This window comes from Hypomesus transpacificus, chromosome 19 (genome assembly GCF_021917145.1).
Source record: "Hypomesus transpacificus isolate Combined female chromosome 19, fHypTra1, whole genome shotgun sequence".
NCBI lineage: Eukaryota > Metazoa > Chordata > Actinopteri > Osmeriformes > Osmeridae > Hypomesus > Hypomesus transpacificus.
In genome coordinates, this window is record NC_061078.1 from 6,324,185 (window position 1) to 6,349,320 (window position 25,136).

General features: G+C 43.8%; 1 protein-coding gene across 1 annotated transcript in view; it reads right to left on the reverse strand.

Moving 5' to 3' along the window:
- Positions 1-25,136, reverse strand: part of ntrk3b (neurotrophic tyrosine kinase, receptor, type 3b) — an 83,799-nt gene that overhangs the window by 9,765 nt on the left and 48,898 nt on the right. Inside the window, exons 11-12 of the mRNA XM_047042843.1 lie at positions 9,672-9,860; positions 1,576-1,706 (exon numbers count right to left, since the gene is read on the reverse strand). Coding sequence (XP_046898799.1) covers positions 1,576-1,706; positions 9,672-9,860 — 320 coding nt within the window. The remainder of the gene's footprint in view (positions 1-1,575; positions 1,707-9,671; positions 9,861-25,136) is intronic.

Sequence of the window (25,136 nt, forward strand, 5' to 3'; positions counted from 1 at the left end):
TCTTCACTGACCTTAAGAATGTATTCCGTGCACACCCTCTGAGAAGATGCACACGGATATGGAAAGGTTAGAAAGCAAGCACAAACAGAATCTTAAATTGAGAGAGAGAGAAAAGGAGCAAGAGAGTGAGAGAGAGAGAGAGAGAGAGAGAGAGAGAGAGAGAGAGAGAGAGAGAGAGAGAGAGAGAGAGAAGAGAGGGAGGGAGAGAGAGAGAGAGAGAGAGAGAGAGAGAGAGTGAGAGAGAGAGAGAGAGAGAGAGAGAGAGAGAGAGAGAGAGAGAGAGAGAGAGAGAGAGAGAGAGAGAGAGAAAAGAAAGGATGTCCAACGTTTACTTGGTAGTTGTGAGGTAGACTCAACCTCTGCAAAACTTGCAGATATGAAGAGCAGAAAGGAATTGAAGTGACTTTACCTTGAGGGTTTCATTGTGTGATATGATGAAAGTATGATGAGATCTGCATGGTCGAACACACAATGCCCTCCATAGATACTGCACACACTCAGTACACAGACTCCCATCATGGCTGTTTTGAACTGAGACATTCACAGCTTGGTCTATGAAAGTAAAGGTCAAGGTTGTAGCTTTCCTACTATTAAGAATGTGGATGATCCACAAATCGCATATTATCTCCACCCCAAAACCGTGTGTGACCTTTTCATGCCCGTTATGTCACGGTGGGCTTTCAAGAGACTGTTACAGCTTTTACTGTATAATGATGTCCGAGCAGCATGTGGTCTTCTCCCTTCCTAATTACACCAGCCGGCCCAGGATCCTTCCTTTGAACCACATGATCCATCATCACTGGGGGGGTCTGGTCATGGCGGGGGGATCCACCACCTCTGGGGGGGGATGGGCATAGCTGAGGGATCCACCACTAGGGGGGTGGGGGGTTTAGACAGATGGACAAGTCTGGAGGGGTGCAACCCCTAGAAGGTTGTGTATACGTGCCCACCCTCTTCAGCCAACTTCTCTTGTGGTGGATGCTAGATCTCCATTCCCTAGAGACCTTGACAACACCACCTGACGTGAGGAATTCCCCTCCCGCCAACATTTGCAGTTGTGCACGCACTGATGAAGAGGGATGATGTGCATGATGGTGGTGCCATCATGATGAAGAGAATCTTAATTTGTCATGAATGTGAACCAATACTCTTTAGACACAGCTCTTGAAATACTATTTGTCACAGAACGTATCAATGGTCAAAAAAGCTTCCCGAGGAGTGATGGTTCACCATTCAACCTTCCTGAAGTATTGCAACTTGATAGTCACTCTCACAGACATTTCTCAAGCTATCTCTCCTGAGAATTTGACGCATGTTTTGCGGTACAATGCCCCATTAGGAGTTATCTACTTTCTGAGATAAGGGTGAACACATGGTGAAAGGCAGACCTGTAAAGACACTACTGTGTCTAATTGAGGGATCATCATTTCACTTGACATCCACCAAAATCATGTCCGGAAAAGAGAGGAGGGGAGGGGAGAGGGGAGGAGAGGAAAGAACAAGAAAAGCAGAGTAGAGGAGAGAATAGAAGAGTAAAAGAGGAGGACAATAAAGGAGGAGGTCCATCTCTATTACCTTGACAGCCACCAGCATCTTGTCCTTGGTTGGGCTCAGGTTGTAGCACTCCGCCAGGAAGACCTTCCCGAACGCCCCCTCTCCCAACTCACGCTTCAGGATGATGTCACGTCGTTTTATGTGCTGTACGTCTGCAGTGGAGAGAGAGATGGGGGGACCAGCACAGATGGAGAGAGTGGTAGGGGGAAAAGAGAGAGAGGGAAGGACGGAGGTGCAGAGGAGGGTGGAGAAAAGAAAGTCAAAGGGAGAGAGAAAGTGAGTGGGAGAGAGAGACAGAGAGAGGGACAGGGGCAGGGGAGGGGATAGACAGACACGGGACACAGGGTTTGAATATGAGCCACCAGAGAATGTGTTTACTTCTGTTCAAGGACATCTAAGAGGATGCTGTGAAATCCATTGGAATGGAACAGCCAGGCCACGTTTGCCCAGATGGGACACTGACAAGATGGGCCCGATGCTGGAGCATGTAATGATCGTTGTTGTCTCAATTGCCTTATTGATACAGAGAGGGCCTAGGGACTCTTGCCCAAAACACTGCAGCTAGATAAGACACCCATGGACTTTTTGTAAAGATTGAAACTAAAAGAGATAGGCTGAGAGGTATTGCAAAATGTTTTTGTTTTTTTTATGAGATTGAGTCTCTGGCACACAGTTGGTGTAATTGCGATCTGGGCTTTGCCACATTGCATTTATGTGCTTTTGAAAAATCCACCAGATAATTGAATGGATGGAGAATAACGTGAAAGGACATAGGGAAGGTAAATAATCAGTTTGCTCAGCACCTGTTCAGAATTCCTGCTAGCATTGATTTGGGAAGAGTATGTTCCATATGGCTAGCTGGCATTCTAAGAGGCAGCTAGTACTGGTGAGAACTCTCGTTGAGGCCTCTTTGAGGTTTCTTCACTGACCGCTGTCCTGTTACCTGATTTATTACCTAGATAATTCTCAGTACATTCTCATCTGAGTTTGTTAGCCAGTCATTCACTTGCCTCCAAAGATTCAAACTTGAAGCATCTTGCATTATGATTACACAACTTTCGTATTTCTGATTAATTAATTGTTGCGGTTTAGCATGTACACATTTTCGGTGTTTAGTTTAGTGTCTGAGGATGCACTGAAAGTTAGTTGCTTCTTACCCACCTGCTTGGATCTCTTAACACTTATCATTTGGCCTTTGAGTAAAATATTTTTACTGGACAAAAATGGAAGCTTGTGACTCCTTAAAATGCAGTGCTAGCTCAAGAAACAAAAGTTCACTTCAACAGCTGGTGAGGGCTAGGTGGGTGGGTGAGAAAGTAACTAGCTACAGTACACTGTAAGTACCTCATTTCTCCCAGAACTAAAAACATGACAGGTGGTGCATTTAACATGGGTAGAATCAGTGAAAAAGTAGGGAGCTGAATGTTTTTCCAATTTAAGTTTGTTGGATATACATTATTTTATGATGACTACACTTCTGTCTTTATCGATTTTTTCAATTATAGCACAGATTATTTATGAAATAAACAGTGCCTCTATATGAAAGAAGTTAAAGTACAACATAGTGTATTTCTTTTTCATGCTGACTCAAGAGGTATTTGAAAAGCTGCACAGCACATATACAGTGCCCTCCAAAAGTATTGGAACAGTGAGGCCAATTCCTTTATTTTTGCTGTAGACTGAAAACATTTGGGCTTGACATCAAACGATGAATGTGAAACCAGAGATCAACGTTTCAGCTTTTATTTCCAGGTATTTACATCAGGATCTGATGCACAAATTAGAAAATATCACCTTTTTGTTCGAACCCACCCATTTGTCACGTGAGCAAAAGTATTGGAACATGTGACTGACAGGTGTGTTTTGTTGCCCAGGTGTGTCCTATTACATACATTATTCAATCAATAAATACCACTGAATGTCTACACTCAGGTTCAGATTGGGTAAGATAGGTTTTGTCTATGCAGACTGTATTCAGAGGTGAAAACAACATGAAAACCAGAGCGCTGTCTTTGGGTGAAAAACAAGCAATTGTGAGTCTTAGAGAAGATGGAAAATCAATCAGAGCCATTGCAGAAACATTGGCCATAGCCAGTACAACCATTTGGAATGTCCTGAAGAAGAAGAAAACTACTGGTGTACTAAGTAACAGACGTCGAACAGGTAGACCAAGGAAAACATCAGCAGTTGATGACAGAAACATTGTGAGAGCTGTAAAGAAAGACCCTAAAACAACTGTTAGTGAGATCAGCAACAACCTCCAGATGGCAGGAGTGAAGGTATCACTATCTACTGTTCGCAGAAGACTTCATGAACAAAAGTACAAGGGCTACACCAGAAGATGCAAACCACTCATTAGCAAGAAGAATAGGAAGGCCAGGCTGGAATTTGCCAAAAAGTACAGAGATGAACCTCAAAAATTCTGGGACAAAGTTTTATGGACTGATGAGACAAAGATTAACTTTTACCAAAGTGATGGAAAGGCTAAAGTTTGGAGAAAGAAAGGAACTGCTCATGATCCCAAACACACAAGCTCATCTGTGAAACACGGTGGAGGTAATGTCATGGCTTGGGCTTGCATGGCTTCTTCTGGGACGGGCTCATTAATCTTCATTGAGGATGTAACACATGATGGCAGCAGCAAAATGAACTCGGAAGTCTACAGAAACATTTTGTCTGCCAATTTAAGGAAAGATGCAACCAAACTGATTGGCAGAGCCTTCATCATGCAGCAAGATAACGACCCAAAACACACTGCCAAAACAACAAAGGAGTTCATCAGGGGCAAGAAATGGAAGGTATTAGACTGGCCAAGTCAATCTCCAGACTTAAACCTTATAGAGCATGCATTTTACCTGCTTAAGAGGAGACTGAAGGGAGGAACCCCACAAAACAAACAACAACTGAAAGAGGCTGCAGTGAAAGCCTGGGAAAGCATCAAAAAGGAAGAATGCAAAAGTTTGGTGACGTCAATGGGTCACAGACTTGCTGCAGTTATTGAAAGCAAAGGATTTGCAACTAAATATTAAGTCTTATTCACTTAAATATGTTTTAAGTATATCTGTTCCAATACTTTTGCTCACATGACAAATGGGTGGATTCAAACAAAATGTGATATTTTCTTAGTTGTGCATCAGATCCTGATGTAAATACCTGGAAATAAAAGCTGAAACGTTGATCTCTGGTCTCACGTTCATTATTTGATGTCAAGCCCAAATGTTTTCAGTCTACAGCAAAAATAAAGGAATTCGCCTCACTGTTCCAATACTTTTGGAGGGCACTGTACCTCATGATTAAACTACAGTATGAAGACTTGTTACAAGATGCAATAACAAAAGTGAGGACTGCCCACTCTGTGCAGAGGAAACAGCTAGGGGACCACCTAGCTAGGGATACAGCCCTCTCAATCAGCATGCACCCTGCAGACAAACACACGCACACCTCCATACTCTCAAACACACACACACACACACACAGACGCACACACACATACCTACGTAGACGTACGTACCCCTGAGCACAAGCGCACACACACTCCAGCACACCTCCACGCGCACTTAGCATACTCCCACCACTCTCTCGACTCAGGTGTTCCAGGTCTCCATCAAATACAAATAACAATAATGCAAATGTGATTCCTATCCAAAAGCCCTCCTTTGTCTGCATGCCATCTGTGAGGGACCCACCTGGGGCCACAGTCCCCACCCCCTCCCCCCACGCTTCATCTTTTTTTTTTCATTTAATCCACAGCCACTATCGTGCATCCCAAGCAGAAGGATCGGTCCCCGTAGACACAGACAGCTGATAAACAATAGTCAGCGAGCGCTGGTGCATTGAGCCATGGGTGGCTGTTGAAGGGGGAGACGATTTGGCGGATTCAGGCAATTATCCATTGAAAAGAGGTGTGTGGATGAAAAGGTTAGGGGTAATAAGTCTAATTAAATCATTCAGCATGTACATTTGTAGCACAACACTCAGTCAATGGAATTATTGAGAAAAGAAAGTTTAATGAGACCTTCTGACAACCTTCATACTGTACTGTTTGCACTATATACGATTGCTCTACAGCAAAGTCATGCTATGTTAACTATGTTGTGGGTATGTTCCATGGCAAACTCCTAAAAATGATGTCAACTACTTGCATCATCTGAGCGTAGACATGGCCTCCATATTCTGATGTCCAGTGCCATCCTGACTCAGCCCCAGAGCATCAGCATCAGATCTAACACCCTCAGCATGACCTTCCGCCAAGAGGCAGCAGGCCCAGCTGCTCTGCTGGGGACCCCAGCCTCTCTTGGTTTAAACATCTCATCTATATTCACTTATTCTGTCCACTAAGTGGTGTGTGGCTCTGTTTTTTCCTGCCATCTCTCTGGTCCCTCAGACAGCCATTACAGGTTGAGCTGCCGTCGTAGACTAGGACATGCTACTCTAACCTTCAGCTTCCCTCTGCAGGCCCTCTCAAGCTGCATCCAGCAACCTATTTACACAGAGCGGCTGGGTAGAAAGCCCTGAGATTAAAGCCACTGTCCCCGGGCTCATTCATTTATCCTCCCTCACCTGAGACCCCCCTTCCCCTCCCCCTCGTACTCCCCAGTGGCTTAGAGGGGAAATAAAAGGACGTGCGGGTGAGATTTACACAGGTGATCAGGTTAGTGTGTATTCGTGTGTGTGTGTATATGTGTGTGTGTGCATGTGTGCGTGTCTGTCTACGTACACTACTGTATTCCTGAAGGAGAGAGTGTGTGTGTGTGTGTGTGTTAGCTACCGTCTGTGAGACCAGATTGATGCACAGAAGCCCATCCTGTCTCTGAATGTGAGAGTGTAACTGTGTGGGTTGGGGGGATGGCTGGGGGAAGATGTTGAGAGCGCTTTGTGCCCTGTCTCCTCTCATACGCCGTCATTGACAACATGCCAGGGTCGTCTGCAATGCTGCAGACGGCAGTGACCCCTGGCCACAGATAAGCTAGCTATGAGGATCTTCTAGGTCATTTCATTCTAGCCACTACCGGTAATGTCGAATAATTGGACTTGTATTGTGCACCAAGAGACACTGACATCAAAGCTCAAAATATTCTATTGCCTCCCTGTTCTAAGATATTCATAAGATCCCACTTCTAGCAAAAGCCTTTCAAACGCGTAGAGCCCTCATACATTTGAATTGTCAAATGAGTCACTGGTGCCTCTGTAGGAAACATTTTCATCTTCAAAATATTACCTTGAGGTTCATTAAGGTTCCATCATTTAAGGCAGAGTGGACAAAGAAAGGTCTGTACTGGCCACGCCTGCATATCACTACTCAGGCTATTAACATGCGTATAATGGAAAGGGCTTGCTCTCTCCTCCAACATCAAAAGGTATTGTTTAATTCCGCCTAGCGGGACGTGACAAATCCATAATTAAAATTGCAGAGTGAGTGATAAAACAAAAGAAAGTTGCTCGGAGACAGAAGAGTTAGTTTGATAGGGATCTGTCATTAGGGCTGAGGAATTGTCCTCTGCCATTCTCTCCTTATCTTCTTAATAAGGCTACAATTCTCTGGGTTTGGCCCGTTAACTTTCACTTGGGGGGAAAAAACCTCTGCTGATTCCACACGTTATTTTAATCAGGCAGGATTTCCTGTTTACAGATTTGTGGCATATAGGAATCTGGTTCACCCAGAGTTCCTCTTTCGGACGACAGGCTTGTTTTCTAGCATACGGCATGTTTTCACATCCACGTAGCAAGAATGACTGTTTTTACTTTTTACATCTGGCAGCTTGGCCGAGTCCAGCTTTGACAGAACGAATCTGTTATGAAACTCACATTTGTGTGTTCGAGGATATGTCAGAATTCCTCTCTGATTCATATTTTAATGAGCACCCTGGCTTCAACAATAGCAGTCAAGACATGTGTACCTTGGGCCTTTTCAGGGACCTACACTATGCTACCTAATGGGAGGATCCCTAATGGTGTGGATGCAGCCCAGCAGTGTACAGGGTCAGGGGCAAGGTCCAAGGACATTAGAATTGTAGATTGCTGGCCCTCAACAGAGACATTTGGCCTGACTGAGAGAGCCTGTCATGTGTGAGCTTCTCTTCCCCCTTATGTGGTCCCCTACTCCCACAAGGCTCTGAGGATACTTTATTTGAGTGACACCCTGCATTCTGTGGAATGCTGATGTGCTAAACTGTGATGGACATAAGTAATGTCCAGGGCATGTTGTGGGGGTGGTGGGGGATGGAGTATGGAGTGTGTACGTGTGTGTGTGTACGTGTGTGTGTGCGTGCACCCCCATGGAGGGTTGAGAGCACATGCATTTCCGACCCCTCAGCACAAGCCCTCCAGGCAACAGGATAAGAAGCTTTCAAGTAAATGAATGAATAAATTATAGATCCATGGCCCAACATCAATAATTAAACCATATTTTACCATTTGAGCGGCTAAAAAAGGTTGCAGTTTGACACAGAGCATTGTCCATGGAGGTCTGGAACTATCATGGGGGGTGAGTGGCAGGTGTGGGGGCTGGGAGGCAGCAGGACAGGCCTCCGGTAGTGGCCAAGGCCCCAAGGCATGCCCTTAGGCAGTGTAAGTGAAGTGATTTATCAAACGGAAAGTAGAGTAGAGCCAGAAGGCTGGCCAGCGTGCCCTGTTCTCCATGTCATCTCCCCTCGAAGCCCTCACAAGCACCTTGGGGGGTGAGGAGGGCTCCCAGGTCCATATTTCATGTGCAGCAAAACGGACACGTGCTAGAGGCCACGGCTGGGGCCGTTTGATTTTCACCCTTACAGGATGTTGTTCTTGACAACTTGACCTTGTGCTCCACCCAATGATGAGATCAGAGGTCAAGTTATTTACCGTTCCCTAAATATCTGGATGTGCATGTGAAGTACCATCAAACTGAAGAATATCATCCATATTACTGATGTCAATTTTAGAAGGCCTAACATTGGCTCTCAGACTGCAAAACTGGTGTTTTAGGCCTGATCTGATTTTCAATTCCAGGTGCATGACAATGGCAAAAAGTTCCATTTGAGCCAACTGTCATTTATTCATTAGTTCCCAATCAGATCTCCTGTGGCAGGCATGACGGGATATAAATCAGTCACTGCCTGAATATTAAGAATTCATGCCATTCATAATACATAAGTAGACTCATTTATTTATCACCTCTAAATGGGATTTCCTTCCTTCTCATTGGCTCCCTGCTTAAAGACACGTCCTGTATTTGGACGAATGGCCATTTTGAGTCAAAGCGTAAACAATGACTCCTGTTGGTTTCGAAGGCAGTAACAGACATCAGACTTTCCTGATTGTTGGCTGGCACTGCTGTTTCTAATGTTTCTCTTGAGCAGTTGATGTAATTGTGAGTAATTGGGCCTTAAACAGATCTTGTCTTTCTCCAACCTGGAACATGAGTCCCAAGGGGGCCCGTCTGAATGCCTGGAGCTGGCTCACAAAAGCCTGTTTTTGTCTAAACAGATCAAACATAAAGTGCCTGGTCTCTTTGCAACCAGATGCGACCGCCATATGATCACTTTGCCTCTGTAGATTACTTTCAATTTTACATCGCCTGAGGGCCAGAGCACGTCCTTAGATAGGACACTTAACCACGGAACAAGACAAAACCCAATAAAATCATCTTTAAAACAATATTCCCTCCTCCTTTCATGAAAGGCTTCTATTTTTACATCTATTTTCAATTAATTCCAATCAAAATGGAGGCCGGCAGCTTAACAAGATCTCTTTTAAAGCTGATGCAGAGAGATTAAAGTGTGGCGAGGATCAATGAGCACCCCATTTTGGTCTTCAAACATCACATTACTAAAGAGTGAAAAGGGAGGAGATCTGAAAGTCAGAAGTAGAATCAGATAGAAATAAGTGGCAGAGCACTATGACTGTGGAGAAGTTTATACTTATCAGACCACTCAAACAAAACAGTCAGTCTAATTATGTTAGAAGTATATCAAAAGGTTATACATACAGTAACAACATGTTAACTTTTCCTCCACAGCATTCCTTTGTATATATTTGTCCTCGCTAAAATCATACTCATCGAGTATTTACACTAATGATGATTGCTGGGTACAATGTATAAAAAACAGCACACCTTTGTGAAACTCTATGTTGCTACTTACAGGTGGCAGGCTTGTTGCAGTTATGTCCGTGCCGGAAGTACTGAGGATTCTCTATGACTGGGATGCGGGTCATCCCTATGACAACCGCATCAGGACCAGCATCCAGGGTGCAGGGGGTGATGATGCCGTGGTTGACATGATGAAGGGGACTGGCGGAGTCTTCCTCACCACTGATCACTGCCACTGGTCCTGAGAGGAAGGAAGGCCAACAAGAACATTTGATTACTGCTTCACCCCCTATAGATACTGAGCCTCTAGAGCCAGCAGAACAACCAACTGTAGACTGCTAAGGTCAGGCATTGGGAGACAGTTTTGGTAAGGGGATGTGTCGGTGGAAGTTAATGTCATATTTAACGTGCTGGAGCAACTCTTCAGCAGATCATGTTCTATTGTCCACTTACCCACCTGCCCTCTCTGATCAACCAATCATAGCAGTATCAACTAAATGTGAATTTTGAGTTAACCCTGTAACAACCTAATTTGAACTTACTACACAGTACTTATGCCAACACCACAGCTTACTTTTACAGTTTCTGCCATCTCACATGATATTCTTGAGGTCATGAGCACATATTAGAGAACCATGATTTTTGGCTTGTCCTCCTCATTTGGTGGGTACTCAATAGTTTTCAAATCACTCTTCAAAAAACAAAGTCAGGAATGTGCATCCACACACATAGTTAATACTTTACAGAAGCAAGTCCTTAGCTCACCAGTGTGTCAAAGTCAACATCAAGTTTTTTGACAAGCTCAATCTTCCGAAAGGTTAGGAAATAGCTAAGAGACAAAAAGTCAACAGTTCTGGGTCAACAGTGTTGATATAGTAACAGTGTGTTGGGGGAGCTATTTACCCACAAAGTTGAGACTCCTGCTCACCTTGACAACACAGTAAATAACAATCAATATCCAGTCATATTAAATTATAGTTCCACGGTTGGAACAGGCAGCCAGAGAAACTGAGAAGGAACAGACACACCACACACACTCACACACCCAAGAATACTCACTCACAGTACACATGCAAACAAACACACACACACACACTTACACACTATCACACACACGTACACAACACCCACACAAACGCAAACACCCACAAACCTAAAAAATTACAAAGTCAGTTATGTGATGTGAAGTCCTTCCTTACCCCTTGGGACTGTGTTTGAAACATCAGCACAGATTGTCTTGAAATGAGTTATGCCCAACAGAGCGGCACTATGAACTGTGATAAAAACACTTTCTGCAGTATCTGAAAGTGGCAAATGAAGAGACACCTCAAAGGATGCTTGTATTGTGATCTCCCTTTTAATGCCACATGAAATGAAAGACAAGCGGATGTCATCGCCTGCCAGAGCCACTGAATGGATCCCCGTGGGCGTAGATGGCCTCGCTCCAATCTAGGCTGAGAACTACAAAATTGGTGCAGAAGTCCCTGGGAAGTGAAGTTTACTGAAAAGGGAGGATATTATTGTTGGTGGCAGGGGCTGGGAGGGTAAGTAGGGGGGCAAAGGGGGTTATTGTTGGTGGCGTGGGGTTAGGGCTGGGAGAGTGCCTCTTGACTGAAAACATCCAGAAAATTGCATTTATGCCACCTGACTGATGAAAACACCGAACGATGTCTGAGAGGATTTTTTATCATCTGAAAAGGTTCCCCTGGCTGCGAACAGGCTTCCAGACGGCATGTCTCCTGATGAAAATCTATCAGAGCAAAGTTCCACTGGTAGATCAACTGATTTATTTAAGAGAAACTGCAAACTGAAAAACTTTCTTTCTTCCTCTCCCTCAAGTACCCAGCACAACTTCAAGTCCAACTAGTTTAAACATAAAGAACTCTTTCTCAGTGTTCCACTGTTTGTCAGTGACAAAGAATGTGAATGCTTTGGTATGATGCAGGAGCCTACATTGTAGGTGCATTAGCTAATTCACAAATTCAATTGATCACAAGTGACATTTGTGTCATCTATTTTGTCAGAGTTTGGAGGTCAATCTAATTTATTATACAAGAACAGAGATGTAACATCATTCCCCCTCCTTTGGGTTTTAAAATGGACTCATTCATTAAGATATTGTCAAAGTGTCGGCCAGGGGCATCAGTGTACTGTGGGGGAGTGATAAATTGGGGGAGAACGTGATTATGGATTCGAGGGACATTTTGATAGAGAACGAAATAGATGTTATGTTCCCTAAAAACAACTCAAACACACACTCTAACACAAGAGGACCCAAGAAAATGTCAGCAAATCGACATATAAACCGAGTATAAAATAACTTTCTATGAGTCAATTTTAGCAGTCAAATGGAGTAAAATACGTTCTAGAGGAGGCAAAATACAATAAAACCTGCTGAAATCCAAAGTAAAAACACAATGAAGTCTCCCTCTACAACACAGCACTACAGCAGGATGCTTTTTTGGTGATGTTTCCACTACTTAAATGTTCAGAACCCTGCAAAGGAAATGAGTAAAGGTAACACTCAGCAAAAAAATAAGAAAAAAAAGAAAAGTAGTTCCGCTGTAGGTTTTCCCTGTGGTCAGAAATAAATTGCGTAAAGCTTGATTGCTTCCGCTACACCCCCACATGGTAATTATCCCACAGATTATTTTCAAAGGTAGTTAATTAGGATTTGAATTAAGTTGAGGACATGCTAAATGAGCAAATAACACTGCAATGATACATCACTGAGGCAAGGCCTCTCTTGTACTTTAGCCAGGACATTTAAACAGGCTTAAATGAAACTACTGTAGGATCTAGAACAGGGGATGACTAATGTATAGACTGACTCACAGTAGAAAAAACTAAAGAAACATTAAGAATGTATTTTATTGCTCTTATTTACATTACACATTTAATCAGAACTGTTTGTGGTACTGGTAGTACTGCATCATTGCCTCTTCATAAATGTATCACAACCAAGAATAATTCAGCGTTCGGAGTGGGGCAATCACCACACGTCTGAGATCAGAAGAGATAGAGGCGGGAAGATTGCGCTCTCTTCAAACAGCAAGTCACATAACAATCTTCAAACCTAACTGACATCAAATGGCGTTCATCAACACCAGCCTTAACAAGGAAAGCCTCTGAGGGGATGACTAACATGAGGTGTCAAATCAAGTGCTTTCAACTGAGAACTCACATCTTCAACTTTTATGGTAAGGGCCCAGGTATTTTTATATAGTGGGCAAGCGTGATTATGAGCTGTAATGATGGCTAGAGTACAAACTTGTTAGCTTGTTTTAGTATTTAGCTACTATGCTAACATAAAATGGTTTGAAGTTAAATGAAAAAGTGTCATAGCATTTTGTGGTAAGGGGCAGAGGAGAAATTAAGTGAAAGCCCTCCTTCACAGCATACATTTCTGGCATGCGTGCTGACTGTACTGAATGACCAAAGTACTGTACTGTAGAACATATAGCAAATGTTGGTTAACCTCATTAACAGAGAGTGTGTGCCTCAGGGTATCTAAACACAAGGTGCGTTCAAGAACAAATCACCTCAGGACGCCAGTAGCTCTTCCTTCCTAGTTAGTTGTATCCAACTGTGACAAATGCTGAAAGCTAAGACAGTCGATATTTATGGTGCTTCCCAAAGTAGGCTATCGAGAATTTATGGTTGTCCCACAAAAGCCCAATGTGCATTTCCTTTATTGCTACATAAAAATGGTGAAGACTGAAGTAGAAGGGCAGTGCGTGTGGGAGAGACGGAAATAAACCCAGTCCTGAAACGCTCTGTAAATCAATCTGTTGGGAAGAGGAACCCAGAGATTTGTCACTTGTGTAACTTGAACCCCCTCTGGAAATACAAAACTTGCCTCTGTGTTTCACGGTGTGTTATTGACACTGCTCAATCGTTCAATGACCAATTTTTGTCATAACCAGTGTTTGTCATGTTTACACTGACAGTTTTTTGACTCAATGTTGAAACCAAGCAAATTAGGCAGTTAGTGGATTTGTTGTCCCATTCAGTTCGCACTGCTTCCTCTCATGTCTGCATCTCTTACATCACATTGCTACATAATCTCCCAGAAGAGAAAACCACCAATTTCGCTCAAGTTTCAAAATGATTTGGAATGACATGATTTCCAAAACAAGACATCACAGGTCTATTTGTTTACTCATTATGAAGAGTGGTTCAGAGAATCAGGAGAGAAAAAAATTATTGTCCTGCTAGAAAAATCCTAGACATATCCCCAGACATGAAAACATCATGTCAGTTTGAACATGTCAGTTTGTTTCTCATCCTTGATGAATTGCAGAAATCATAAGCCATGAAAGAGAGAGACAGAGAGAAAGAGACAAAGAGAGAGAGAGACAGAGAGAAAGGAGAATGAGAGAACAAGAGAAAAAGAAAAAGAGAAGTGGAGAGGGACACAGAAGAGCCTCGCAGTAACTTCCGCACATCCTTGAAGCTTTCACTTCAGGTATAAATACAGTGCTTTATATCCCCACAGGGCTGAATGAGGACACTGCCTTTCTACTCAGCACTAACACTCAATGGTCATATTTCACATAGTAGCAGGCACGCTCCGGAGCGGCTCTCAAACGCAAAGCGCCGGCCGAGACGAGCATGTAAATCAGAGAGAGGAGTAAGAGCCTCATGCATCTCCTCCAGACACAAAATGGCCCCCTGATTGTGTGCATCAGCGCCGCTGTTTCCCTGTAGCACCAGGGTTTGATTTGGCCCTGCATGCTGATGTGAGCCGTCCATAGGCAGGAGAGACATCAGAACCAGTAGAGGGTGAGGTGTGTGTGTGTGTGTGTGTGTGTGTGTGGAGAGAGTTGGGGAGTGGGTTGATGGTGGGGGAAGGACGGGGGGGTGTAAAACAGGGGGGAGATTAAAATTGATAATACTGGATCATCCAGATAGCTGACAGTGAACTGTTATTGAGGCCATTACACATTTACCTTTGTTGAACATGTGTGAGAAAAAGTACAAATTCATGCATAGACACACACAGACGCACACAAATATACACACACACACAATGTCAAAGAAAAAAGACCTGCTCTGCAGGCCTGCAGGGATAGCAATCAATCAGGTGTCAATGGAGCACTCTCTAGCCTTTCTCAAGACCCCTCCCCTCTCTAAACCCCAGCCCCTATCTGTCTGACTCTCCAGTCCTCCTTTCTCTCTCCACCTTTATGCTCTCATATCTCTCTCTCTCATACATCTCTATTAGTTTCTCTCTTCATCCACCACTCCGTCTCTCTTTTATCCCCCCCTCCCTCCCATCCTCCCTCCCCTGCACCTTTCCCCTCCATTTATCCCTTCCTACTATCCACTATCCCTCCTTCCCCCCCCCCCATCCCTCCCTCCTTCTCCCTCTTGTTCCGTCCCCCTCAGGGGTTTGGGCTCCTTCCCCACCAACTATCATTCATAGTTGCCTGCCCCCACAGACGGGAGCTGGCCAAACGAGAACCGATTTTCAGCAAATTGTCTGTCTGTTTAGTGTGGGGCTGGAATGCTGGGGAGCAAGCTAATTAGAAAGCTACCAGAGACACGTATGTGGATCACCCTTCACACTCTGGATGAATGCTATCTGCCCCATACAAGGCATCATAGTCCTTGTACTTTAACTACTATCTACACAATACGCATGATTTTTCCAAGTGATGGGGCCTACAGTACATTAAGAGATGTATCTATACATTACAGCTTGGTGGCCACAGGTGCTGGAATGTGTGGTGGAGAAAGCAATCAATTTACCACAGAGCTGCACAAGAAAACAGTGCCAACGGGACAATAACCGTCTACAGCGGGGTATCTAACCTATTGTGGTCCAGCTTGAGTGCAGTGTGTGCTGGATGTTCCCTGTAACCGCCAGAGCTGCATGCTCTAACAGGAAGCAATCACAGCACTTACAGAGACTGTTGAGTCATTTTGCTCCAGAAAACATGATTGAGAGGTCATCTCTACCTGTCCTTGTTCCATTGTACTGTAACTTCACATTGTACTGTACCATCACACAATCGTTCAACAGTGATACAAGTTTCAAAATGTTCAAAGTCATGACGTCCACAAGGAGCTGAATACTAAACCTCTCAGTATGGTATGGTGTCTTTCAACTGGCTTCTATACAGTATGTTGTGGCAGTGGAGAAGGTATTAGATACCTGTACCAGCTTTGTGAAGACTACAGCTCAAAGTAACTCCTCACCATCTGAACTGCAGTTTTTTCCCATGCTGTTTAAGCTAGTTGTTTACATTGCCAAACAAAGCTAATTCCACTGAGTGAATCCATTTGTCAGTCTGGCGGAGGCAGGGACAGAGGAGTAGAGTGATGGCAGACCTGCAGTGTGGGCATGGCCACCATCCAAGGTTACCTGTTCCCAAGCTAACATCGATGGCCCTTCATTAGGTCCTGTCCTGCACCCAAGGAGATCCATCACCAGCATAAGGAGTCAGCAAACGGCCTGCTTCACTTCCTGCTCCGAGTCTAGTTCTGGAGAGAGGATGACGCTTGCTATCCTGAAACAACAAAGCAGTTCTATACACGGTGGACCGTTGTAACCACGGAAGAAGTCTGTTCTCAGTTTGAAGCCGATTTGCTCCTTCACACGCGGTTTGGAACCAGACTTTTTTTTTAAATTTTCTGACCTGAAAAGGGTTCTAACTTTGTTATTTTTGTTACAAATGGTTCTATTTATGTATAGTCTGACAGGCCAATTTCACACTTAAAGCTGCACATACAAAGACTGCTTGAGTCAGCTCTCCAGCCTGGCTTTCTTCTGTACATGCACCAACATCTCTTCATCTGACAAGCATAAACAATCACTGAATCCTTGTTGAAATCTATGATCTCTTTATTGGTCCAAACCAAAGACTTGAGTGGGGAACTACAGTTTGGTACTCTACCAGAACTGGCACACAACACAGAAACGGAAGATGACATGAGGAAAGACCGGCAGCACTGCATCAAGATGAAAGACAGGCAAATATAGAGTGCCTAATCCGGTTCACCATGACTGGAGGGGCGCTGAGGAAGGAGGGAGTCAAACCAACTAATGGGGCCAATTAAGCGCCCACCGTCCCCCCCATCACACAAGCACTCACACACACCCTACACATCCCCTTTTGCCCGCTACATCAAAGTGCTGCCATAAGCATGTAGAAATGAAGGACCAGAGATAGCTCTTAAATGGTGTGGATGCAGACATGAGACGGGAGAAAGCAACTGTCAAATGATGTTCCGCTTCAAGTAGAAGAGAGCTTGGATTTGAAAATCTGACTGGCTGGCTGGCTGATTGGCTGGCTGACTATCTGACTAGCTGACTGTTTGGCAAGAAAAAGTTATTGCCTACAGCTCAAACCTAAGAATGGTAACGTTGAAGTAAAATAGCTGCATTAACAAATATCGAGGTAGAAGGAGTGGCAGGGTGGTTGAGCATTGGAACATCTACAGCAGATAAAAGGTTTCTTTCTCACAGTCCCACACTCGCAACCTCGACATGCTGCTGTGCCTTGTCGGAATGTTCTAGGCATGGCTACAATCACACAGTTGGAGAAGCAGAAATCATACGGTGCCCTTCGGCGCTCCTGGCGGTTTTTGTCAAGTCCCGTTGATACACGATTTAGCAAAAATGTTCAGAGCACAGACTTGTTCTGAGCACAAAATTGGGAAGCACAAGCAGAGAACAAAACCTCAATAGGGGGACAAGCTGGCAAGACAGGACTTTTGTATATTTCAAGCTCCAGGTAACCTTATTTTGGACCAAAGAACTACAGAATCCCATTACATGAAATGTATTTGGGGGATGTATTTCATGTACTTCTTTCTTTCTTTCTCTGTCTTTCCTTTCTCTGTCTCATTCAGACTTTTTTGCATACAGCATAGTTTCAGAAATCATCCCTCTTCTCGTCCCGTACCTTATTTTCATTCCAGTGCCCAGCTGCTTTGCCCCCTGCCAGGCTCCGCAACGGGACAACTTCCACAGCGATCTGAGACCCATTTAAATAAACATAAACAGAAGATGTCACATGGAGGGCTGTGAATATTGCCAGAGGCTTATCTGTTGTTTTGGAGGGAAAGGAAAAAGAGGGAGAGAGTGTGTGTGTGTGTGTGTGTGAGAGAGAGAGAGAGAGAGAGAGAGAGAGAGAGAGAGAGAATACTGTGAAAGATTTTTTTTTAAATGGGGAGGGGTGAAACCAAAAAAGCAAGCCGTTCTTTTTCTTTGCCAGATCCAATTCAATAAACACCATCTATCCATCACTCACTGTCTATCTGTCTTTGAATAGCCCAGACAGGCCCGCCAGCACAGAAGCATTCCCTATGGCACTCTAGGACACTCTGAGGTTTTGGACCTTTGATTAGCTAAGGCTGCTCAGCCCCAAGGGGATCGGCTGAGGTTGTGATCTGTGATTGGATGGGACTCCAACTGCCATTTGAATATGAGTCTGTATGAGGTCAGACCATCCTATGCCACACAAGCTAACTAGCATCCTAGCTAGCAACTCTCATCCCTATCCATCCTCTCATCACTTCTGCTTGTATTTGTGTCTGTTAAGCTTTTGGCACGGGTTGTCCTTTAGTTTGATAAGTGTCAATTCCAGCCTCCCCCACCTTTCACCTCGGGGATCAAAGCAACACCAGAAGTGAGGATTTTAAACATGAGTGGTTACTGTTTACAGCGATAGGGCTGAGGACCGGGAGGAACACTCGCTCTCCTGTCTGATTGACACAATCAGACTACTGCTTTCTGTTTGAACCCAGAGGAAAGAACCTATAGTAAACCTATGGTAAAATTAAAAGGTGACTCTTTATCTACATGTGGGATTATCCAGATTGGAAAGTGTCTGTGGCAGGTCTGGGAGGAGGCAGTGAGGAGTGACATTTACATCGTCGCTAAGTCAGAGGAACCTCCAGTTAAATGAGAAGGCTTCTGTGCATACTCTATGCCTCCTGTTTCCCTTCTCTCATGATAAGCTACATGTAAATAGGTTGTAAACTGTACTGATTGATTCCAGAAAATGTCTTCTCTGACTGTTCTATGAGGCAAAGAGTATTTTCTGGATTTAAATGAAAATGATCACGGCGGTACTGAATCACAAGGAGGGTGATGTCATGGTCTGTTAGGATTGAACACTTGGGGGGACGTACAGTAGGTTGTTGTGGAATTACATGTGACATGTTTTTAATGGCTTCTGCACACTTTCCTCAGGGGAGTGTTAGACATTATTCAAACGTCCCTTGCATGTTTCATTCAGCGAGATATTCCCATCCCCTGTTAACAGACCGAGCTACAGTCAGAGGGAATATGTACGCGCACTCCAAAGTGACAACAAAACTGGCAGGCGTTTCCTCTCATACCCCAATGACGTCAGGAATGATAATGCTGATGTTCAAACATTGGCCTACTGAAATTGTGTCTTTAGAAGCTTCAGCTAAAGCCATAGTTGATCCCAGCATCTTTGTTGCTTTCCACACAGCCGATCTTCGGGAGCCACCAACACACACACACACACACAGTCAGAATGGGTCGGAAGATAAGGGTGTAGGGGGACATCCTGGCCATCCCTCCCTCCGGTAATGGGGGTCAGACTGCACTTTTCCGCATTTCTACCCACATTAGCATCTAGAGTTAATTGGCACCATTTGCTCAATGAGGTTCCTTGAGTTTGTAAATTACTTTTACAATTGTCACTAATTATCAACCTCAACGAGTGGAATTGGCCCGATTGGACCCCAGTGGAGCAGAAAAACAACACAGAGTATTAGTCTACGGGTATCGGGGGAGACAGAGGGCATGAAGGAGAAATGGCTGGCAGGGAATGGACATGCTAATCAATTTGTGGCTCAATGTGGATTATGTAGTCTTCTCCCACTTTTAAACTGTAATTACCAAATGTACTGTAATTACCAAACTGTATTTACATTACTGAGAGAAAATACTTTACTGCACAAAACACTTACACAAAAACAGAATCTTAGGCAGCCAACCTTTCCAAAGCAGGGGGTCAGAATGACAAGAGACAACCTGGTCGAAAGTGTGTTAGCAACCGTGCAACAACACAGCACCAACTGCGCCGTAAGCTTCAAAGTGTACCTGAAAACGTCATATGAAATATTAATTGTAAAACACTGAGCTTGAATGAGCTGGATAACTGTATGCAAGGTACAATTGTGTGAGTCAGTTACTTCCCATTATGTACTAGATAGCTCAGACCCCAAAATGCCAAACTATTTTAGCTCCAAATGTCATTGTGTGTTGTGAGAAGAGCAACATGATATAAAAGGGAGGTCGGGCAATAGACAGACAAAAGCTAGGTTAAATATGTGACATATGCTATCAAACAATTACTTTCTGGCCACCCGAAAACATGACACACTGAAAAAACTATATAATAGAACTGCATGCACACTTTGCACTATCAGAATACACACAAAGATAAATACTAATCTCTCTCAAAAACATTAATCAATGATTAAAAAAGAACCCCTCATTTTTTGTTTTCTCTGCGGTTAGGAGGAAATTGGATTTTGCCCTCCTGCACAATGGCAACATCAGATTGTGACTACACCCGCATAAGCATCTTATCTATGCCCGCATGATTTGTCCAAAACATATTGCTGAATTTCTCCCAATGGAAAGAGGCTTACACGGCGCCTTTCTTGCGGTGCTGCTCAGGCTCTGGAGAGACACACTCTCATAAATCTCTAAGACGCCGCCGGTCACGTGGCTGAAAAAATTGCCTATGGCGGCATAGGAGAGGAACAGTCTTAAATCACAGCATCAAGGGTTCTAGGTTGGTTTAAATCAATGGTGGCCTCACGCTGCAGACCGATTCAGAGGATCAACATGTAGACAGGACACATCATTGATACAAAAGGAGGTGCCACTACAGCCTCTGTTCCTGTGCAGCGTAGCGCCCATCGCCAGTGACAAGTGTAACAACTCACCGTGACCATTTCAGAAATTGCCTGTTATGACTGACGGCTCCGCTGAACCTAACTCACCAAATGTTCCTGCTTCCCTGAAATCACTGGCACAGTCACGGTGACGTATTTTGAGACATGAGTCGCAGGGGTACACAACAAACATAACAGGCACACACACACACACACACAGACTACACTATACAATTTGTGTGTGTAAATGTGTGTTATTTTAGTTAGTGTAAACAACATATAGATCTCCACAAAAAAAGAACACAACTTCAATCTTTTTTTATCACAGGTGACCTTCACAGGGATCTGGAAGAAGAGTTTACACATAACACAAGAAGTTATCTAATGACAAAGGCCAAGTCAAGGTGGCCAAATGAGCAAGCAGAGCCAGCCAATAGCCAGTTATAGTCTATTTGCACAGGAGCCAATAAGCCCATTAGATAGTGCAGCTGCAGCCACCTCCAGTGAAGTTGCAAGCCTAGGCCCCATGGTATCCTTCCGTCTGTGTGTGTGTGTGTGTGTGTGTGTGTGTGTGTGTGTGTGTGTGTGTGTGTGCAGTAACACGTGCTCAGCAGATTGGGCTAGGGTAGCCTGCTAGCCTGTTTGTTTGGCTCTGATCAGCAATGCTCCCCTGGGCACACAGTACGAGCTAAGGAGGTCTGATCTTCCTGGAGAATGCTTTGGCACGAAGGCAAACAGAGAAAATAAAGCTATGTGCTGTTCAAAACACCAAAATGAGACATTACATTAATGAGCTACTGCAATGGAACGCTCAAATGTTTGTGAGGGGATTGTTCTAAATTATTGTCTTAACTTCATGCAGGATGAAGAAATAAATTGTGATATATAATTGACAATATATATAAATCATTCTTACATTGCAAGTGGAAGCCAAGTTGAGAAAGGTTGTTTTGTGTCTTCTAACATTTTGTGACATTTACAAAATCACTGCGACAAACTTTTAATTTAGTGAGCAAGATTATAAAATGACTCCTTCCGCACTCAAAGCCCTGCGAGTACCACGGTGCCATCTGGCTGGAGCCAGTCGATGCCAGCTACAACATTTCAGTTCATGCCCGTGAGTATCACATTTTTAACGCACTCTTAAATTGCGTCACACTTACCCCCAATGCATCTATTATTGGCTGTTAGGTGTTCCGGTGGTAAAAAAAAAAGAAGAAAAAAAAAACCGGCTGACCTGGGAGTGTGTGACCCGTGAAATTGACATAATCTGCTGCCTTTGAAGAGCCAATAATGACCCCTCATCTTGGTGTGACACACACTCCGTCTTCATTTCACACCCTCTTAGAGCAGCACAGATGGCCTTGGCATTTCCTTAACAGCCATCGCTCTCATGTCATTTTTATTATTATTATTTTTCATCAGCCAGTATGTGCCATGGGCCTTCACCACCAAGCTTACAGGATCTGGCTGGAGATCCACAGGGCAGTGAGGGCAGCAGACTTTGCATTTTATGACAGACCCCCGTCCCGTCTCCCCCGTCTACCCCATTCCCCCAACCACAAACACACACATCACACCATACCCCCATGCCAGAATTTTCGCTGCTTGCATCATGCATTCATGATCAAGGCAGTCTATTGCAAATATCTTAAGTTGTATTTTGTATTACACAGACTCGCTAATTTTAACGTGGATGCTGTCTTAAAGAGGACTGTTTTATCTTCAGAGAGATGCAGATACACATGAGCATAAATAACTATGTCACATTAATGTCACAGAATCCCTAGCTCTTTCAAATCATTTTATCATATAAAACTGTGGTAATTGTTAAGCCTTTGGTGCTATAGTAACTTACATTGGTCAGATATATTGCTATATTTCTAGATAGAGAGAGATGAATGGGAGTCCCCATACACTGGTGGGAGATTTGAACAGGCCCCTCCAGAGAACGTTATGCTCCAACCGCCCCTGCCCACCCGGCCAAAGAATGCTGCTACCATCAATAATTAACTCTATAGTTGTGATTACGTAACAATTACTTTCCGGCCCTTAAAGTTTAACAGCGGATCTCATAAAAAATGGAAGACAGGTTGTCTATCTTTAATGCAAGGGCCCAGGTCTTGAAGTCCCATCGGTGTGTGTAGTGTAGGGCCAAGGAGGCCATTGGGATTCTCCTGGGCAATTTGTGTGTCTTTCTCCAGACACAGTGGGAGAGAGAAGGGTATGACCAGAAAACAAATGTATCCAGGTTCCTCCCATAGACCAGGGATGAATTTAGAATTACTAAACTGCTGCAGCAAGATTGTTTCATATCAGACACAGGTTGACTGAGCAGCATTTAAAATGTAGGGTTGAATTACTGTACGAGCATATGGTAAAATGTGTATTTGCACAAACAAATTTGGGCGCGGCACACTGGTGGAATTACTATCATTTTAAAAATTCTAGCAAATTAAAAAAAAAAATTCCCACACCCAATGTCATTACTACACACCTATTTCCCTAGTGTATAACAAGGGTAAGTAAGAGTAAAAAATCAGTAAATGCCACACTTTGGGGATGCATCTTAAATGAACTGTGGTATATAACCTGCTTGATTCATATTGGCTGGCACGGATGTAAAAATCACTTCATCATTTTGAGCCCTCCGTGTAGGAGTGAGTATATGGTGGCACTCCAGGTGACTGTTACATAACAAGCCCTTACATATGTGTGTTAGCTCTACTTCACACTGAAATAACTAATGGTTAAAGGTAGGGTAATAGCCTTCCAAGCCAAAAACCTTCTCTCTCTGAATCTTTTCAAAAAAGAAAAAAAATGAAAAAGATTTCTACTATCCTCTCAGCGAGACAGTGCAACTGTGGGAGCAGCATGCCATGCCTTCCTATTTACAATTGAATACATACTGGAGTTGAGCAATGCTACCAAAGGGAGAAGCTTTATACAGTATTTAAAGATGGACTGTCTATCTCTCTGGATTCACATCCTGATCTTAGATCTTTGATGATGAGAGGAGAATTTTCCCTTTTCAAATTTCAGCCAGAGGCCCTTTATCTGTTATTCCCTTTTCATTAGCAGGCAATGTTAGGCCTCCCTTTTTCTTAATCACAACGACTGTGCCATTAAAAGTATGTCATGGTGGAGATGGGAAACTTAAAGCAGAAAATGCTATTGTACCATTGCACTTTTGCCTTACTCTCCCAAGTCCTTGATGATGTGGAACGTGTACTTATGAACAGTTTAGATAGTTTAGAAATCAAATACAATAAAGTACAGTAATCAATATACAGTAAGTAAAATATAATAAATAAGTATATGAATCTCTCATTCAAATGGATCCAATCACAGCCTCTTATTAGCTCTAACGTGTTTCCCCGGCCAATAGGAAACAGAGTGCCACGAAGAACAAACAATGAACAACAGCATTTAGATGTTTTGTTTTGCGCTAGCTAGCCTCCTCCCCATAGGACGCTGTTAGAGTGAAGCATCGGCAAGCCAAATATATACCTTGCGCCGAAAACAGCCCCCCAAGAGGAACCACAATAACAAACAGAGCTCTATGACGCAGCACTTACATCTGCCAGCATCTGCCAAGAAGCCTTGTAGGTTGTTTGCATCAGGCTCTTAGGATCACACAGCACTGTCCCAAGCCTCCTTTCACCCATTCCTTACCAGGCCTAAAATCTATATACAGCAGAGTGACAAAGACCAAAGACATGCTCCTGAGAAAGACAACTCATACAATTTTAAAGTGGATGAATAAATAAAAGAGATCTAGGACTCTTCTTTCTTTTTTTTCCTCCAGGTGGAAAGGGTGTAAGGGGCGTTCAGGAGCATGTAGCTTGAGATGGTGCAGTGTTTTGAAATCCTCACAGACTCCACTTAGAGTGAGGGGTATTGTATCCGGGACACCAAGTGAGAGTGAAGGATAAACTTTTTGGAAACCTTCCTTGTTTTCACGTAGAGAAAATTGAATCAACATTTGGGTTCTTCCTCTGGCTTGCCAGTCACTGCTCCTCAGCATCGCCCATCTGTCTGCGCCACTAAGAAGAATGATTTAGCACCAATTAGCACAGACTGGTGCTGTACCAAGAGAACAGGGTAAACACATTTTGTGGAAGGCAGACAGGAGGCTGGTGAAGCGTGGGTCTTTGTCGGTCGAGTTGTTTCTCTGTACAACAGCAGCGCTCTGTCATTTCTGAGGGGCCTCAAGTTGCTGGTGGAGGCCAAGACAGTCAGTCATGCGTACGATTCTTGTGTTCTCTAGTGTGTGCTGATCATCCCTGGGCTATATTCAGGTAATGTAGCAGAGAGGAGGTTAAACCCCTGCGACAGACGTGCCGGAATCATGGGTGGGAGTGTTTGGAGTGCACCTACACTGGTGTGTGAGTGTCCGTGTGTATGTGTGCGCTGATAATAGTAAATAGCAAAACCAGACAGGAATGGCTAAGTGAAGGTTCACTGCCAGGCACAAAGGCCCGGAGGTAACCTGTTAGTCATACAACTATGGGCTAGACAGTAGTTGTGTCAGTATCATAATGAAATGCGCTCCATGCAGTATCATTTGCCTGGGGTGAAGCTTGCTGTGTGAGAGCACAAAAGTCTGCATTATCTACAGGAA